This window comes from Thunnus thynnus, chromosome 11 (assembly GCF_963924715.1).
Source record: "Thunnus thynnus chromosome 11, fThuThy2.1, whole genome shotgun sequence".
Taxonomy (NCBI): Eukaryota; Metazoa; Chordata; class Actinopteri; order Scombriformes; family Scombridae; genus Thunnus; species Thunnus thynnus.
This window is the reverse complement of record NC_089527.1, coordinates 2,486,704-2,506,676: the sequence shown is the minus strand read 5'-3', so window position 1 is coordinate 2,506,676 and position 19,973 is coordinate 2,486,704. Positions and strand designations below refer to the sequence as shown.

The 19,973-nt window shown below is 38.1% G+C and overlaps 2 protein-coding genes across 4 annotated transcripts in view; both read left to right on the top strand.

The window, feature by feature from the left end:
• The window catches only part of ccdc141 (coiled-coil domain containing 141), a 64,585-nt gene extending 57,323 nt beyond the window's left edge, over positions 1-7,262 (top strand). For 2 of the 3 annotated variants that reach the window (XM_067602786.1, XM_067602785.1), the window contains exons 26-28: positions 298-623; positions 1,095-2,735; positions 4,833-7,262. In XM_067602786.1, the coding sequence (XP_067458887.1) occupies positions 298-623; positions 1,095-2,735; positions 4,833-5,100 (2,235 nt within the window). In that variant the 3' untranslated portion in view covers positions 5,101-7,262. Of the gene's footprint in view, positions 1-297; positions 624-1,094; positions 4,611-4,832 lie in introns of those variants that run through there. The other variant, XM_067602787.1, reaches the window with a different exon arrangement.
• A 3,840-nt stretch (positions 7,263-11,102) lies between these two features.
• Positions 11,103-19,973, top strand: part of ttn.2 (titin, tandem duplicate 2) — a 252,950-nt gene continuing 244,079 nt past the window's right edge. The window contains exons 1-3 of the mRNA XM_067602773.1: positions 11,103-11,257; positions 11,920-12,018; positions 12,764-12,821. Coding sequence (XP_067458874.1) covers positions 12,799-12,821 — 23 coding nt within the window. The 5' untranslated portion in view covers positions 11,103-11,257; positions 11,920-12,018; positions 12,764-12,798. The remainder of the gene's footprint in view (positions 11,258-11,919; positions 12,019-12,763; positions 12,822-19,973) is intronic.

The window sequence follows — 19,973 nt, the reverse complement described above, 5'->3', positions numbered from 1 at the left end:
TTACTGTTAAACACTTTGTAACTCTGTTTATAAAAGTGATCTATAAATAAGGTTACTATTATTATAAGTAGTAGTAGTAGTAGTAGCAGTTGTAGTACTACTCATAGTACTAAGTGTGGAGGTCCACAGAAGTCCACATTAACATTGGTGGCACCACAAGAACGTGATGAGTTTGAGTTTCAATGAAGAATTTGAATATATGTGGATATATGTTTGACTAATTTTACTAATAATTTAAGCTAACTGTACAGACTTCCTTCTTGTTCATCAGTCTGATACTTGATCTTTTTGATGCAGGATGTATCGGAGGTGGAGCTCCAGCATGAGGAAGTGATGACGGAGGATTCTCTGTCCAATGATGAGTATGAGTGCGCATCACCTGATGACATTTCCCTACCACCACTGGCAGAGACACCAGAGTCCATAGCGGTCCAATCAGACGTTGAGGAGAGCTTCTGTTTTAGTTCCCACAGCATCCACATCAATCAGCACAGCCACCAGTACCATACCATGCCAGAGCACAGTGTAACTGGAAATGTTACTGGTGCAGTCCGACAACAGAGAGAGTCCAGCGAGACAGAGAGGTGTCCAACTCCTCCCACCTGCCTTCACAGCAGTGCCAGGTCTGAATTAGGACACATCACTGTGTCACATAAGATTCTTTTTATGTTAGCAGACAAGTAAAGTAAACATGTTTTGTGTATGTCCATGCTCTGTCTTAACACATGCAGCCATGCATTCTCCAAATAAAAAGTATGATTTAAGTAATGACTGAAAACTGGAAATATTTAGTCAAAGACTATGTAAACAAGATTAGGTTTTTGTCACTTTACGGTTTTTGATTTTGGTTTTTTGGAGATATTTTGGTTGGTACTCAAAAAGCATTGACATTCAACACACAGTCCCACTAATGGATAGTCTAATGGTGGAGTAAGATGAGGAATACTGTGATATTAAGAGACTGAGAGTGATGGCATGCAACAAAAATCTCAGGCAAAATTTTAACACTGAAAGTGGTTACTTGAGCCGTAACCCAATAATCCATCAGTAGGACATCCAGATTCAGGATTTTGTTCCTGTTGTGTCTGTCACAGGTTCAGAACTGAGTCCAGCTCATTTGGCCAGAGTCCACTGACAGTTCCTGCTCCAAGTCTGCTTACCAGCACTCTGTGCACCATTCTCAGGACTGGAGAGACTAGCACAGCCAACTTCCCCCAGAGTGCTCACCTTTCTGTGGGCTGCCCTGAACTGAGCTTCTTTTCAGGATTCAACCCACTCCACAAGAGCAACATGCCAGACAACAAGGACAACAATGTCCTTGAGAGAAGGAGCCCCTCACAAACTGAACACTTCTTAAAGGAGCACAGCAGGCAGAATGGACAGCCTCAGAGCAGTTCCAGTAAGGGTAAGATCACCAAAAATGCTGCATCAAAAAGTGAAACCTTGCCACGTACTGATCTCATTCCTCAGGCTGCAGAGCTCAATCAGACCCCCTCTGTCCCCCAGTCCAGCTATCATCCGCAGCCCTTTAATGGTGAAGACCCTGATCTCCACAAGGACAGGACCCCTCCAAAAGACATGGGGTTCCTAAAATTCAGCACTAGTACTACTCAAACCACAACTGCCAATTGTCAAGACAACAGTTTTTCACAGTCCTTCGCTGGCTCCAAGAGTGGCCTCCATCACAACATAAATACCCAGAAGACCATTTGCTCCCAGTCTTCAGATAGTCATCGCACCTTGGAACAGACTAGCAACAGCGTCATTTCCCCCCAAGAAAGCCCCTTGTCTCAGGTTGAGACTATGCCACAGATCAATCCACCCCTGCAGACCGGAGGGTTTGCTCAGAGCCCCAGCAACACAGTTCCAGGAGACACTGGGCTCATCAAATCCTGTACAACCTGCCCCCAAACCAGCACAGTCATCCATACAGACAGTCCACAGTCTTACCCAGAGTCCAGGAGTGGCCTTGATCAGAATGTGAATTCCTTACAAACCAGCAAGGAAGCACCTTCAGTCTCTGTGCCCCAAAGCAGCTGCCTTACCAAAACCACTACTGTCACCCAACAAATTGTTTACTGCCAGTCATCTGCTTCAGACAGTCATTGCAATGTGCCTCAGGCTAGCAGTGATCTTAGGTCACAGCAAGAAAGGCCAGTCTCCCAGGGTAGTGGAGGTCTACCTGGGGTCCTTCATGCCCCTATCCCTCCAGAGCCAAACAGTGTCAGTAACATATCCAGCAATACCATCACGGGCAGTAAGATATTCAACAGCAAGCAGAGCCACCAGACAGTCTACTCCCTCCATGAGTCCTTGGCTTCTACCTGTACCCAGCAGTTTGTGCATGACCCTGGCATGAACCCCAGCAGCCCCGCCCAGCTCGCTGCTCCTCCTCAGCCCGAGGCACAGACCAAAGCTTTGGCTCAGCAGGCTAACCTGCATGTCACCCCCCCTTCCTCTTCATCTCATCTACTAACTCCAGATCAAGACCCAGACATTTGTCAGCCCATGGCTATCCGCGAGGAGATAAGGCTTACTCCCCAGATCCAAGGGCCTCCCCTTCCTGCTCCTTCTCCTCTGCCCCAGGCCCAGACAGAGGCTCTTCCCCAGGGAAAAGCCTCTAAATCTGGCCCACCCTGCTTCACCAGGCCCCTGTCTAGAGCTACTGTCATGGAGGGCTCTCCAGTGACGCTAGAGGTGGAGGTGACGGGACACCCAGAGCCCATGCTCACCTGGTGGGTAGCATACAACCAGCTCCACAATAACACACAAGATTTATGAGATTTTTAATTACACAACTCATCTTGAGGAACCCTTTACACCTGCATTAACATGTGCCCTATAGCCAGATTATGTCTAACTCTTTATCATATTTGCACTTTAAGATGTCCAGCTAACCTATTTATTTCTCTAACATGACTCATACTATTGTTTAGTGACAGCTAACACATCACATTTACACTTAATCTCCTCACACAACATCCACGGTTTACTGCTGTCATGATCCATTGTCTTCCTATTAAAAGGGTTATCAATAAGAGCGAAAACCTTACCTTGTGGCAGTGCTACCTTGGGTATTGCCGATTGAATTATAAATCATTGCACTCAAAATTAAATCAACTTTGGCCTTGTTTGTTGATGACCATTTAATGGGAAACCAGTGAAATTACCATGCTTCGTAGACTAGTTTTGTTTTTCAAATATGCTTGTACTTTCCTGCAACCTGGCACATGTTAGTGATGTAAACCCGTACCACATTTCATATCTGCGTGTTGATTTGCACCCCATCTTAACTATTAGCTTGATTACCAAGTACAATTAATATTCCAGTGGTACCAAGTTATTTTGATTCACTGTTTTGGGCACAAACCTCCCAAATCTCTGTGTCAAACAACCAAGATCCAACTCCTGTCAGGAAGCAAATTCAAAAAGGTTAACGATACCCAAAATGTGGCTGTAGAATATAAGTTGTTATATATTAGTATGAAAAATATGAACATCTCTGAATAACACCTGTGCCAGTTGATAGAGAAGCGTGTTCCAGCCCTTGCAGCAAACATCGGACATCATGCAGACAGTACAGTAGCTTGGATGCTGCTTTTGTGGGGTATTGATGTATCCAGACGCCAGTGTTTTGATGTGCATCACATGCCACCTGTGTGTTTTGCGTGTGTTTTTTCTCCTTTAACTAATCAATCACCAATTTAGCTCAACACTTCGCCACCATGGAGCCTGGTGTAAACTCTGACTTAGAAATGAAGTGACATTTTAATGTGTGTACTGTAGTTTGGTAAAAACATTTCATTATTCTAAGTCACTAGCTGACGGCTTTCTGGCTAACGCCTAAATTCCACCGGGCACATGTGCACCATGTTCCGGCTCTGACGCAACCCCCAGAGCTAATCGCAGCCACTCTAGTCAATGCTCATGATCCCACCAGGCGCACCGTGGCGCATTTCAGAAGCAGCCCAGAAGTGGTTCTCCGCCCAACTGCGCTGAAGATAGGTGCCTCATCTATTTCTGACAAAGGCCGTGTCAAGCGGCACAGAGCAGATTGAGCTGGGCAAAACGCAATTCAAACAGACGAGTAAAGACACCATTTAACTACGTAGCCTACTTTACCGTAGAAGAAGCATAAAAATCAAGGAAAATGACCAAATCAACGAAAGCAACAAAATTGGGCAGTTTAGTTGCCCTGCTACTGCAGTAATTACAGTAGTCTTAAGGCACTTTGTCAGCTTTGACTAGGCTGCCGTAATTACTAAAGTAGGAGTGCAACTGATTTTAAAAGACGGATGGCTTCCCTGCAGTCAAGATGCTCAGCTTCTGACACGCTCCCGGTGGGATAGGGCGCCATGCAGAGGACGGAGCAAAACCGCGTCGGAGCCGGAATGTGGTGAACACGTGCCTGGTGGGATCCCAGCGTAAGACTTTTATTTTTAACAATGTACCCTCTCTTTGATTAACGAAGGTTTGCTAGTGCTAGTGTTTGCTTTATTTTGTTTGTGTGCACAGTTACAAAATAAAGACAGTGAAGGCAATACTGACCACTGCATTACAAACCAAATCAGTTGCATGAACAAATCAAATTAAAGATTAAACTTTACACATCTGTTCATCCACATCATCAAGTTTTCAATATTACTTATGAAAACCCACAAATGTTTTGTTTGGCTGTCTGGTGTTGCAGTCATCCCTGTGGTAACATACCACAAATTATAGATATTTATTGTATCAGAGTTATTGTCAGGGTGCCCACGATGTGTAGCAGCGCCCTTGGCTGAGAGTGCGGCTTTGTTCTTCCTGACCTCCTGTCATCATGGTCGCTCCAGGTTTAAAGAAGGAGAGGTGTCAGCCACCGGCCCTGGCCGAGCACTGGCCTGTGAGGACGGAAAACAATTCCTGTTTATCCCAGAGGCGTTGGATGGCGGGTTATACAAGGCCCAATACCCCAGCTACCATGACTGCAGCGATGGCAGCAAGACAGATGATGATAGGTGGCTGGTGGCCGAAGTGTTTGACATCATTAATGTGGACTGGCAGACCTGGTTTGGTACACTGTGTGTTCTGCTGTGGCTGCTCTACCTGATAATACTTTAATACACACACACACACACACACACATACACACACACACACACACACACACTGTCCTGATTCTTTTTATTAAAGTCAAATTGAATTCTCCACACTTTTTGCATAAACAAATGTAAACCATCATGTCATATCATTTCATTCATGTTATTTTATGACCTGTTGAGTCTTCAGCAGCTCCTGCACACTCAGTGCTGTGGTTGTCTTGCATCATAGAGAGGAGGGGTGGGGGGGTTAGCTTAGCATTAGCTTGCTCTGTTTCATGGGTCCAGATGTGGTAGTGGAAAATAGACTGCAGCGATGGGTAGTCCTCTAACTTCATTTTTAGTGCCCACCCACACAGATATTGGACCAATCAAATTACAGTACTGATATCATCAGTCATAACAAAAACTTCACCTCTCATTGACACTACTGTAGGAGGCATTGGCACTGCAGAACAATGGATACAATTTAAATTTCTTAAATAAGTACATAAGTCAATACTGATTTCTTAGCGGACATTATTTTTTAATTGCAGTTCGACTTTGAGTCACAATGAAAACATATACTTTCTAATAATTTTAATCAACTTTCAGAGGAGGTCATCAAAAAATGTACAAAATAATTTTAGAACTGTCTAAATGTTGGGGTCTGGAGAATTTGGGGACCTGAAAACAAGATTGAGGGCCAGAAAAAAGATGGGTAACCTGGTGTAATCCCTGAGTAATCACTGTGTTCCCTGTTATATAGTTTTTTTAACAAGTGTTCTTCTCATTGGACTTAAATCGGGTTTCAGTTCATCTCCTGTGTCGTCATCACCTTTTCTCCAGGTGGAGTGGTGCAGACATGCAATGTTAATATTAATGACAGATTACGGTGAAGCTTTAACACGTTTTATTTGTGGGTTACTGGAGTCACAGAATCCTCATTTAAATCTGGAACCACAAAGCAGCAGAGTGCAACAGACTGAAATGGCTTTGAATCAAGGCGAACACATCCGCAAACATGTTTATTTAAAACCAACAGAAACGTATTACTGCCAGGAAAAAAACAAAAAAAAAACTCTGACGATAAAGTTAAGTAAATTAATGAATGACCCCAAAAAACAGCATAATAATAAATAAATAAATAAATAAATATAAATTATCTTGTACTGAGCTGAATTCATGAGATGAGTCAAAATTGTCTACTTTTTAAATTAAATTTATGTGATAGTCATAATTTTGAGATAGTAAGTTAAAATGATGAGACTGAGTCAGAATTTTTATTTATGACTTAAACATATTTCATGGTCATAATTCTTACTTTATAATTTTGATTTTCTTTCTTTCCAAAGAATACTAAGTTGTGATCTTAAAACAGTAAGCCATCATTATAAGACACTTTTTAGGTCAAACTTAAAAATTATGATATATTAAATGATAATTTAGTATCACGTAATAAGTCAAAATATACTAAGTCAAAATACATTAAATGACTCACTACAAGTCATAATTTTGAGATAGTGCAATCTCTTAGTAAGAGATACTAAGTCCAAAGTTTGACTTTCTAAATCAAAATGATGAGATACTGAATCATAACTTTGAGATTGTACACATAGTAGGTTTGATTTAAGAAGTCAATATTTTGAGCTATCTCAAAATATTGACTCAACTGACAGTTCAACAAATCATAAATATTAATTAAGTCAGAATCTTGATTCAGTATCATAATTTTTTATTTTCCATTAACACTTAAATTTGTGTCATTCTTAACAATTAATCTTACATTAAAGTATTTGTTTTCTGAAAGTCACCTCGCAGAAGAAGATAAATCATCTTGACTTTATATTTGTAGAGAGAGGTTTTCCCATTCACTTCAATACAGTCAGATTGTTTTTTGTTTTTTGGAGCAGCATCTAGTGGACATCGGAGGAACAGCAGCTGACTGACTCACATTTATCAGGTTAATATTGTCTGCATAACTCTGAACACAGTATTGAGGATTGAATAATCAATCAATCAATCAGAATAATCAAACTACAAGTTCACAAAGAAAATTCTGAGGGTTTTTTTTTCTGCTTTAAATCTCCTCTCACCTGATAAAAAAATGTATCTGGTTTCAAATATTTATATGTGTAATAGTTACTGATTTACTTTCCTTCACTAGAGTGTATCTCTGCTGAATAAAGTCATATTGGGAACGTTTGTGGTGTGTATCACTTATTATTATTACTGACTCATCAGGTGACACATTATTTACATTCAGTTTCATTCATTTCTCAATTTAATCCAGACAAATTAATGATTAATATCAGGGTTGTTGAGGGATTTTATGTGGTTGATTCTACAGCAGTTGTTGATGTTTAAAAGCTACTCAGTTACTTGTTTGCTGATGTTTTTAATAAACATCTCTGTTTGTCTGATAAACAACATTATCTGCTTTCAAATGTTTTATGTAAAACTGATCGAAGTAAAGTCACTTACTGATGGATCTGCTTTCCTTCAATACATTGCCGGGGTTGATTTTCTTGCTATTAAGGGCATCTTTGGTGCCTTTAGTTCATTCAATCCAATTTAACTCCCAGCAAACACACCTCTGGGCATAGTGATACATCCACATTTAATATTGAACATAACATATTCTGGACTCCTACTCAAAATGTTCTTATTTCTGGGCAGTGCCATAACATATGCTTTAGATCATGGGTCTCAATCTCGCGGCTGATATTTTGTGGCCCCCACCTTGATATGAAAGTTTAATGTTAGTGCGGCCCGCGAGTTTTATATGAATGGCACTTGACTGTGTTGTGTGTGGAAGGTCCCTTTATTGCACAAGCTGGAGCTGAACGAACCTGCCAATCACAGAGGTATATGTCTGTTTCACAACAACTATGCTATTTATACAGGAAGAATGTGCGCACCTCACGCTAGATTGTGTCGTTATTTTTGCTATACAGCTTTCAGTAAAATTCAAAGGTGAATTATTAAACCTTATTAAAGCATCATTCTGTTTATTTCAGCATCATTTCTCTGTTAACGATCACTTCATTTTGTTTTGAAGCACTTTGTAAAGTCCGTTTCAACACGAGCTCTATCAATAAATCATTTATCATTCTTCTGATGTTTAATGATGATGACTGACACTTTACAGTGGTGACGGTTTGCATAAAAATGTGATGAATCAGGGGGTAAAGTCGTTTCAAATGTCCGCAGCAGCCGTGCGTAATGATCAGCTGTTGGAGAGCCTGTGCGTAATTCTCACTGAGGTCTGATGAGCGGAACGGACACAACTGTTGACGTACAAACGGAGGTTTAAAGACCTTTACATCCATTTTTTGGCTCACTGTGACAGCAAATGAGGCTCGTGCATGTGATTCCACATTAAAACAACAGAACCAGGTGTATCTGCGTCTTTATAAGTCTGGCAGATAATAATGTATGTGCATATTTCTGTCACGTAATGCCACGTTGTGAAGAGAATTAAAAGTTAATATATACGTTTTCATGAACACACTTATGTTTATCCGACAGAGATCATAAATACAGAGAACAGCTGGTGCTGCTGTGCCACACGTCATATTTGATTTGACAACGCCGCTGCATCCATGGAGTTATTATAGAAAATAAAAGCCAATAAATAACGCCTCCATGACTGCAAACCATGGGATAATGGTGTCCCATTGTCCCGGCTTTATGTTCTCCACGTTTGCTCTGCAATGATGTGACATTCACGGACAAATTATTCGAAAAAATCTTTTGGGTGAATGAAATGTACTGAATCATTTATTCCTCAAAACATTTTACTCCATAGTAAATACCTTGCACAATAAACATTATAAAGATATTTCTTTATGATGCCATTTGTTTCACTTGTTTCTATGACGACGTTTACAACAACAAAAGCACGGCGGGTAATGAACAACTCGGTAGTAGTCGCCTTTTTTTGCGCCCAGCCTCCTCTCTCTCACCAGCTGTGCCAAAATACAGTAGGTCTGATGCATTAGGATTTATTTTATTCAGCTTCTGTGGAGTTATATATATTCAGTATAAAATCTTCCTCTGTATAAGTTGATATCTAACACATTTTGATAAGTAATTTGTATGTCGCATTATGGTGTCCCACTGTTCCAGTGCTAGGTGTTTTCCCAGATCACATTCCCACTGTAATTAAAATGTATCCATGCCACTACAGGAGGAGATATATATATATATCTATAACATTTAGATAAAGAGCCTCTATTTGTTACAATCTCTTTCAATTTATTATCTGTATCTTTATCTGAAGCCAGTATGGTACCTTGAGATATGAGTTTCTGCAGTATAGATTTCAGCTGTAGATTCTGCAGAAAACACAAATCATCAAGGTCAAAATTAGCTTGAAGCTCATTAAATCTCATTATTCTCTCCTGCTTTACAATTTTGCCCAAATTTCTAACATTATGACTTTTCCACTCCTCATTAATGAGAGTCTTTCCTCCAGCAGTGAATAATGTGTTCTCCCATGATGGACTTGAAGGCAACACCAATCCATTGATTGCACATTTCTTTTGTATTATCTTTATTATTTTACACATGAAAAACTAATAACTGTGTTCTGAATGTTTGTATTGACCTTTGTACAATACCACAGAGAAGATAGGAATACTTGTTTTTTACTTTCACCAGCTGCCACTTTGCTGTATTTGCCATTAGAGGCCAAATAATATGTATATACTTCTAGTATCCATAAGCCCCCTTTATTTCTATGCTTCAAAAGTTTATTGAGACAAATTCTAATATTCAGGTAATTTAAGTGGAATCGTGGATATAATAAAAGATAGTCTGGGGGAAAACACTGACACTTTTAATTATATCTGCTCTACACCACTAAGTGTTCCCCATCTGGTAAGATCTTCTTTAATAGCTTTTATTAATTTAGGACCATCTATCACGAATATCTTCTCAATGGGGGACATTATAGCCTATTAATACTAAGATATTCCAGTCCCCTCTTCTTCCAAACTATCTGGGTTGTGGCAAGAAGTTCTGGAAAGTCATATAGTTGAGCGGAGTTGCTTCACTCTTGTTCCAATTTACTCTATTTCCTGGTTTATTTTAGTGTAATATATATATTAACAGGGCCAGCCATGTCTTTGTTGGTGCCCTATAGGTGAGATTTTAGATTGGAGCCCTCCACCTCTGCCACAGCCCCAAACCCCATCGCTCCCCTACACTGCTACACCCTTTGCTTTTCAATTGAACTTGAATTTAATAAAAAAGATAATGAAGTATATGAATTGAGGAGATAATGAATTATAAGGGATAGTGACATGGTATTTTGAAAACAATCAAACTGACAAGAATTGCACACAAGAATTAACCAAAATGCTACAACAGTACCTCCTGTCCCAGAACTACAAATATGGATTCACACTAAAATAAAATGCATCAGTAGTACCTCTTAGTAGGGCTGCATGATAATATCCAAAATGATAAATAATTTTATATTATTTAGATATTATTATTATCCCCCACCCCAAAAACAAAATTGGACTGGCAGACCTAAATATTGACAGATGTGGTTTAAAAATAAAATAAAATGTTAAAAATGAACAAAAATTAAAAAAAAAAAAAAAATTTTTTTAATTAATATATGTATGGCCAATGCCATACATTTATATTTATATTATACTGTTTGTGTTTGCTCGGAGCAAAGGGCAGTGGGCTGGTGATGTAAGGACCAAACCAAAACTGCTTATATTTACGATGATAAAAACTGAACATGGTACTGAGAATTATGTTGGAAAAAAAATGATTGAAAAAGCAAAGATCACTGTGTTCCCATCTGAGATCTGCTGTTTCACCTTTGACTGATGAAACTGGACGGTTTGTTCATCTAGAAGAAGAACAGCAGATTTGTCTAATGTGCTGTCTGAATGATAGAAAATGAGTTCCATTATGTTTTCTACTGTCCTTTTTTTTTTTTTTTGTACCGGGAACCACTTTCACAAAAACATCATTCCATACCCCCACTTTTTCCTGAGGTAGTCATTGATGAACTGAGTTTCCCATACATGAAAAACCTACTGGTCATTGAACAGTCATCTGACGAACCCACCAGGCCAGAGAAGAGTAAACGATTCAATTACAGTAAAGTTAAGTTTGTGTTTCAGTTACTCGCTGCTGGCTGTGATAACAGATTAGAGAATAACAGACCAGAGGTATGAAACAGATATTAAACTAGTTAGTAATGTAGAATTTTCTTTTGTAACTTCGTCGTGTTATGCGATGTGTCAGCTCAGCTAACATCATTGAACATAAATTAAATATCCTAAATGTAAGTCAGGTGGCAAATTTGGTTTTTAGTCACTTCTGTTGTCGTTTTTAAATAGTCATAGACAAAGGTGAGCTTTCATATTCAAGATGTGTAACGGCAATGTGTTTCCTGCCTCATGGTAAAGTCTTAACGACCAAATTAATGTTTATTAGCATGTTAATCGCTAATCGTGAGTTAAGCTAATCGCTAATTAGCCACCATGCTAGGCGGACTTTAGCAAGAATATGTACAAGTTACCTCTGTGTCCAGAATGTGAACTCACATAACGTTAAGCTCTTTTAAGCTGAATGTCAAAGGAACATGTTGCTTTAGACGTCATAGTTTTACTCCTCATGTCAGGGAGTTATGTGTGTTTTACATTTATTATAAGTTAGAATGAGCTATAGTTTGTATTGTGTATTAAAGCTAGACCACAGTAATATTACTATTTATTATTGAGCTTAAAAAGGGTTCAGATGGTTGTAGCTGTGGTCTGTGAGAGCTAGTTGCTCATTCTCTGCAATCACTAACCTCAGATCACCTGCTGATGTGATTTTCTCCTGTTAGCTTTGAGGAAGACTGCAGATGAAGAGGAACAGCTTCTTCCCTGTGGCTGATGGAGAGGAACTGACGCCTGCTGATACAAAACCTCCTGGACAACTTTTGGTATTTAATTTCCCAATTAAAGACAATTAAAGGTCCCCTTTGGATTTTTTTTTTTTTAAATTGAAGACAGTTTAGGTTGCACTAGTCCATGAACTCAGAAATGACTCTTTACTGATACTGATTTGTTACCAGAGTTCAATTTGTTATGCATCCATATACTATCCATTTCATTTAATGGAAGTGTTTCATGTTTATAAGGTGTGTGAGGAAGTAGGATAAAGATACGTATAATAAGTATAATAAGGATAGCTATGCTCCAGTTCAGCAATTCATACAAATAACTGGATGTAAGAAGTAAACTGCTATGAGACCTGCTGAGTTGTTACACTCATATGGTCTCAGTAATTATTTTATGATAAGCTGAAGCAGTGGTTACAACTACAATAGTAGAAAACATTGTTTAAATGCGTGACATTCGTTTTGACTTGGCATATTGAGACAGGAACAGGGCTCGAAAGCGGGGGGGGGGGGGTTTGCCGTGCTCATTTCCCACCTCTAGAACCCCCACACTTTTAAAATCGCTGCTCCAACCCCTGCTGGGAACCGCACAGCACTTTGTTTAGAAAGGAGAAAACAGATATTGATTTTGTAAATACGGTTGATGCACAAAGATTGATTTCACATATGAAACATATAAATGATCCAGTTACTCGGAGAAAGAGGAGAAGATTAAGAGGGTCAGATGACACAGAAATAAAACTGAAAACTAAAAACTGTTGATTAACTTTAACTGTTTTATTTTAAGGACACAGAGAAGATGGAAGACAAGGAGATGTCATCATGGGATTAAACCAATTAATGAAGTATTTACTCTTCCAACATTTACTGTCTCACAGTTGTTTTATTATTAAATATGTTGATAGTTTACACATTTATAAAAATGTCAGGTAGTGATCTGAGAAACTTGCTAACGCTAACAGTCCACGTTAGCTTTTGATTTGATAAGAACATATTTAAAAGTTGGAAACCATGATATGTGTTGAATAAACAAACACTGCAGTGCTGTTTCTGCTCTGTAGTATTACGGTGCTGCTCTATGTTGGGTTAAAAGTGCAGCACATTGTACATTCATGTTAAATCCTTTTCTTTACTATAATCTGATAAGTTTACACAAATGTTATATCTACTCGAATAATTTCATCATTTTACTAATCATTTGTTGCACCCTTACACTTTAGATGTTTGTCAGTTTTTACAGCCTGGTCCTGAGAGGAATGAACATTTTTCACTCCTTTCACTTCAGATACTTTATGCACCAACTGAGTAATCTATTAATTGAGACATCCATTAGATTGATCCATAATGAAGGTCAAAGTGAGTTGCAGCAAAATTAAATGTTGTCTTTCCAGATTTCCTCAATCTTTTGAGTGAATTTGGTAACATCTCGTGAACTCTGAATTATCATACAAGATAACACATCGGCGTTGTGGTTGTTCCACACAAACTGTTATAAATGGACTTTTATTCAGTTTTAAGACACATTTTCATGATAAATTAAGTTGGTTTTGACTATATCTTTTAGTCGGAAGAAGGATTTTAGTCATTGGACGTCTGGATCTTAAGTTATCAGAGAAATAAACTGGACAAACGTTAGCAGCAGCTCGGCTAACAGCCCCTCCAGGAAGTCCGGTGGTCACCGGACATCATCGGAGAAACATTGATTTTTTAGGTGAAACAGCTTCATTCAGTGTTTTTACCTGTAATCTCCAGGTCTGTTTGTTCTGGAGAGGAGGAGACCTCCCGGTAAAAACATCCTGAATGATGAACACTGGAGTAATCCTATCCCGGTGAAGCTGGTTATTTAACAACGAAGACAACAACTCCCATGATCCCTTGCTACCTCACACCGTCATCACACTCCTTCTTTTGTTATTGTTTTGATTGAGACGCCTAGCGGCTGAAATTACATATTGTGCGTTTAAAACATTGTCTAAATTGTTGTCTGTGCCCAAATATTGTAAATCATAACTCCCTTCAGTAGTTCATACATAGATGTTGTGTATTAAAACAAAGTTAAGTTTATTTGTCACCTGATTTCAACAGAATCATCTCCTGTGAAGCCTCAGCAGATAGAAATTTATAATCCCGAAAGAAAAGTGAGTTCTCAGTGTTCATAAAAACCCCATTCAAACATGTGTTGATATATTATATTTAGATTACATGAAGGCGTCTGTTATTTTGACAAATAAAAATGAACTGAACAGTTTTGATAACTAGGATGTCAAAACTTTGCAGCTCAATAAACCACTCAGACTGCAGATAGAAGATGATCGATCTCTCTCAGTCCGTCTCTTTGTTAAGTAAAGCGGCTGTCAGGTTTTACAGGTTGCATAAAATGGCCCCCCTCTCCTCCCATGATTCCCTGCAGGGTTCGACCAATGGCATGACTTGCCTATGTGATGTCACAGCGGTATAAAGCCCCCCGCTGCCCTGCTGCCTGCTCTGAGCAGAATCAGCGTTCCCGGCCTGGACGCCTCGGCTGGAGGGACTGCTGTCAGAAGGAAAAACAAAACTACACGGCACTGAGAGCCTGTAGTTTTGTTTTTTTGTTTGGGGTTCCTTTGAGGCTCAGTTGTTCTCCTTTTGGGATTTTTATGACTAAATTTTCTGGATAAAGAGATTTTTGATTTTCTGAAGACAGCCCGCCTCTGGGCATCCCAGGCATCCTTGTGCAGACAAGTAAGTGTCTTTAAAGTTTTGCAAAGTGTTGTAATTGATGATCAGCAGCTGACTGACAGCTGCTGGATTTACACTTTAACACCCGGACGTTTGTTTTATAGCAGACACAAACCAGACTCAACCTTTCCTGCCAGACTCCATTCATTGTTTTAGTCACTTTTTAAGAAGTGACACCAGCAGACTGAAGGCTTTTTTGCTGCTTTTCCAAGCTGAAGGTTATAATGGGACGTCCCAGAATAGCCCCTGATAGCATCAGGTTGGACTCTCAGCTGGGCGGCTGATGGCTTTTTAAGGGAATCAGCAGCAGGGCTATCAGTTGCTCCTCCAGCTATGTGCCACATGGTGACTGTCAATCAAACAGAGGTGTGGTGGGGGGGGGTGGGGGGGGGTGAGGTGTTATTTTTAGTGTTTGGTGTCCTGTGTTAGATAAACTCCCCTCGTTACATTACTCAGAGCTCTGTGGAGAGGAAGTGTCTGACTGAGAGCAGCGAGGAGCTCATTTTGAAGGGGAATGAACAGCTGTTAGTCTGCCCTTATGGTTCAGAGGGACTAGACTAGACTGGATCTGAAGTTAAAGAACATCGGATATAGACACCATGTGACGTGTCAGCGGTTTGATTCTGCAGCTTTTATTGTATTTTGAAAGAGATTGAACTTTTGTTGGCTGGTTTGTCACGCTTCTCCCGTCCCATCATTTCTATTATAAATGCTCATAAAATGTATCTGAACAGCCTGAAAAACTGAAAATGATTTTTAACCACAAAAATATATATATTTTTAGAATTAGTGCCTCTTCCTTTCAAAAGTCTGACTGATGGCTGATTGCTGTGAGATTACACCTGACCTGCGATGCTCAGTGTCTCCAGAAATAAATCCTGAATCTGTGAGAAACACTGAATACCGCTCATAACAATATGTTGACTCTGATCCACCAGTTTGCTTTTAAATACAAGAGGAACAACACAGTCCGATGGTTTAACTGATAACATGAAGTCGAATCAGTGACGTTCAGTTTTTGAATGTTTGTTTTTCCTTTTGAAATATGTTTATTAAGTTATATTGCAACCTAAAACTGACAGGGAAGCAGGGGATTGGTTGATGACATGTGCAGGCAAAAAAATATATATATATAAATAAAACCTTCAGAAGCAGCAGAAGAAAATAATAAAAGAAAACTTTCACATAAAAATAAGCTTTGAAAACAGATTTAACAGACTCAGCATTTCACTCAGAATTCAGATTCTCTCAATTAAATAAATATATTAATACCACAATGTAAAAATACTTCATATAAAATAAAGGAAAAAAAAAAAATTGAAGTATGAAAAGTAAAAGTGTAATGTGTATATTTTATTATTACTGATGTATTAACATGTAAGCAATATTTTTCTGTTGAAGTTGAGTTGGAGCTAATTTTAACTACTTTATATCGTCATCTACAGCAATTTATTATATTTAATAATCTGATCATATTTTTTGTATTAAAAAAATCTTAATCTGTAAAAGAACAACAGCTGTAAGGTCATGTGATGGACGAGAAGTATAAAGTACCTGAGAATTGTACTTTCAACCATCATCTTTCTGCAGTTTTAAGGAAACATGTTGGGTTCACATCTGATTCACTTTTTAAACATCTCGAGATGACTGATAAGTGTCGGCGTTAGACTCATGTGTCACCTCATCAACATGCAGTGAAGTCATCAGATTATGTTTAGCCGTAACCAGATCTGTGACGCGTTCAGGGATTCACCGAAACCCGATTATTTCTGCACGAGTAAGTGTGAACATGCAGGGACAAAGAGCCAGATGATTGTTTCCTGTCTGCAGCTGATTCCTCACAGGAATCTGCTTTCTGTGTTTCATAGATTTTATAGTTATAGAGAGAAATACAAAGTAAACCGAATGAATTTAAACATACCCAAGCTAACGATGCACCACGTGTAACCTCAACAGTTACAAAACTGGTATATGTTGGCCGATGTGTGATGAGATGATGATGCTTGTTTATTTGCTTTTTCTTGGTTGCTATCACTCTAAACTGTAAAACCCCTTAAAATACCCTTGAATAGCCCCTAATCACACAAAACACCTTCATCCAAATCAATGTGCAAAACATTGTTTAATTTGTCAATTAATTTGAAAACACTTTAAAAACACCTTAATTCCAAAAACCCTTAATTATCAAATTATGTCAATTTCAAGGGTTAATGACTTTTCCCTTAATTAACGCATTCATTTGAAATCAATTTAAGGTGTTGTTAAGGTTCAGGTTTTTCCTGCATGTCAGAATCTTTTTGCAGGTGCAAATTAATGATATTTTGAGGGATTTTTATTCAGTAATCAGGTTTATTTATTATCCAGCATTTGGGTAAATGACTGGATAAATAATTGGATGGTAACATATGAAGTGATTTTAATGGGTTTGCTGTATGAACTTAAAATGTACAAAATATCGTGACTTAAATTACATTATCATTTTTCAATAAATTTCATTCACCTGAAAGTTGAGGTTAAATATTGGATAAATTAACAGATTATTATATATTAAAGGATGCAGATTATCTCCAGTTTAAGATTTTTTAAGATGGAAACATACCTTAAAATTTACCAAAAAGCGTTATAGCCATTCCTGAATTTTTACCTTGATTGATTTTTAAGGTATAAATTAAGGGATGTCTTTAATGTTATTTGGTCAATTTTAAAGTATTGTCACCCCTTAAAACACTTTAATTTCAGAGGCCCTTAATTACCAAATTACAGATTTTAAGATTTCCCCCTTAATTAAAACATTATTTTGAAATATTTAATCCATTATTTATCAATTCCAGTTGATAATAAGGTTTGGGTTTTGGTTAATAAATTAGAAACTTTTCCAAGTGCAAATGAATGATATTTTAAGGGATTTTTATCCAGTAATCAAGTATTCGTTATCCAGCATTTAGGTAAATTAATGGATAAATAATTGGATGAAAATACTATTACAGGTACCCCTTAATTTGTTTGGAGAAAAAATACATTAAAATATATTTAAAAGCATGAAAGTCAATCCTGAATCCTGAAGTTACACAATGCTTTAATGTTATTTGGTCAAAGGGTTGTTACCCCTTAAAACACCCTTAAACAGTGCAGATAAAATATTTAAAAAAATACGTCAATATATTATAATATCCTATAATAATTTGTCCATTAATTGTCCTTTGAAATTCAACTGAAAATACCCCCTATTACATTATCATTAATGGGTATGTTAATGGAATTTTAAAGGTAAAACATTAGTGTGTTTGAGATGTCAGGATCAGTCATATAAAACTAAATCCCAGTTTCATCTCAATCCCAGTTAAATCTCTGGCTTTTTGGACTGTTTGAAGTAACACATTAAACTCTGGGAACTAAAGCTGGACTTTGTGTTATTTTATACATTAAATGATTTTAAAAATCTATACATTTTTTTTAGATTTTTGCTGGGATTTTCAGTTAAAATGCATCAATCTGAAGGAGCCAAAACAAGGAGTCTACTGGTGAAAGATAAGCAGAAATCATGATGATAAAATCAGATTTCTGTATGCTGATTATGTTTTTAATGTATTTGTTTGATAAAATAAATCTCCTGGCTTAATATTAGGGCTGCAAATAACAATTATTTTTATTATCAACTCATCTGGGGATTATTTTCTTGATTTAATGTTTGGTCTAAAACTGTCAAACTGTCCATGACCCAAAGTTAAAGTCACACTGCCTCTATTATAATGGTTATATGATAAAAACAAGACAAACACTTTTAAAGAAGAAAATATGAAAAATAAGGGCTAAGGAACTTAAAAAAACTGTCTCATCAGGCAGATTGTTCAGATCAAACTGTGCTGAGGTGATTTTATAACCTTTAATGACCAGCTGCTTGGAGCTCCTCAGTTTGAAGTGATCTGGTGTCAAACAACAGCAGCTGTTGCTGTTTGTTCAATTAAGTGTTGGAAAGGTGACAGAAAACTCCTCTGTGTCTGTCAGCTGTTCTGGACCAGGACCAGAACCAGGACCCACTGCCAGCACAGAGACACCATGCAGGGACAACCACAAACAATCAAGCAAAATTAGTGTGAAAAACAAATTGAGTTGGGCCAGTGTGAGTCAAAGAAGGGTAGTGAGGGTCAGGGTTCGGATTCAGTCTGGGCCACTCAGTGCCAAACCCGGGTTAAAAGAGCCAGACAGGGTCACCACAGTGCCAACAAGGAACCAGACAGGGTGTGTCAAAGCCAATTATGTCTAATCTAAGCCAATACCGGGGCCAGTTAGAGTTGAAATGGAACAACCAAGACCAATCAGAGCCAAACATGAAACAAGCAGCACCAAATAGACCCAAACAGCAACACTCAAGACAAGTCCAGTCACGTCAGGGCCAAAAAGGTCCAAGTAGGTCAAAACAGGACCACAAAAACTTATCAAGAGCTCACAGAAGCCAATCAGACTAGATTATTTTTAGCTTTTGGCATCACTACAACAGTCAAACCATTTAGCAATGACTGTCTGGTACGATAATCTTTTTGTGATTGATTTAATAATTGAGTCTACAAAATGAATCCACATCCATCAGCAGCCTGCATGCTGCAGCGCTGACGGCTGATTTTTAAAGAAGTTATAATTTTTTTAAAAATGTGGTTGTTACGCAACTATCAGAAGAGTTCAACTGAAGCAAAGATATCACATTACAATAATGATAATATATCGGCTGATTGGAACACAAACATTTTACTTTGTGTATTTTGTAAATAATAATGGACAAACTATGTAATGGAAACACTGTTTCTAAATGACAAACAAAACATATCTTTTGAAATTTTCCTACTGAAATGTATCTGTAATAAACTAAAACAGGCTGATATAATGGTCTGGTTCTTGACTGGACCATTCTGCTAAAAGCTACCCAATTGAGTTTGAAAATTTTGATCTTTAAAAACTGTCATGAAAACATAGTGGCGATTAATTTCTATTAATTTCTATTTAGCAGCTAAAGTGCCAGATATTTGCCTCAGGAGTTGGTAGAGAGCAAAAAAAAGAGCTAAAAGAGAGTGAATATAGGACTTTTATTCACCAGGTGGACAGAAACACGACTCCAGATGAATGAAAATGTCGCTCCATAACTGCTGGATGTGGAAATAAACTGTTTGCTAACAAGTTCAACATATCAGCTTAAAAAGAGATGATGTGTCAGTGTTGTGTTCACTACATGTCAACAAAAAAATCGCAGGTTTAAAAAAAACATGTTTGTTGGCTGAAATAAAATA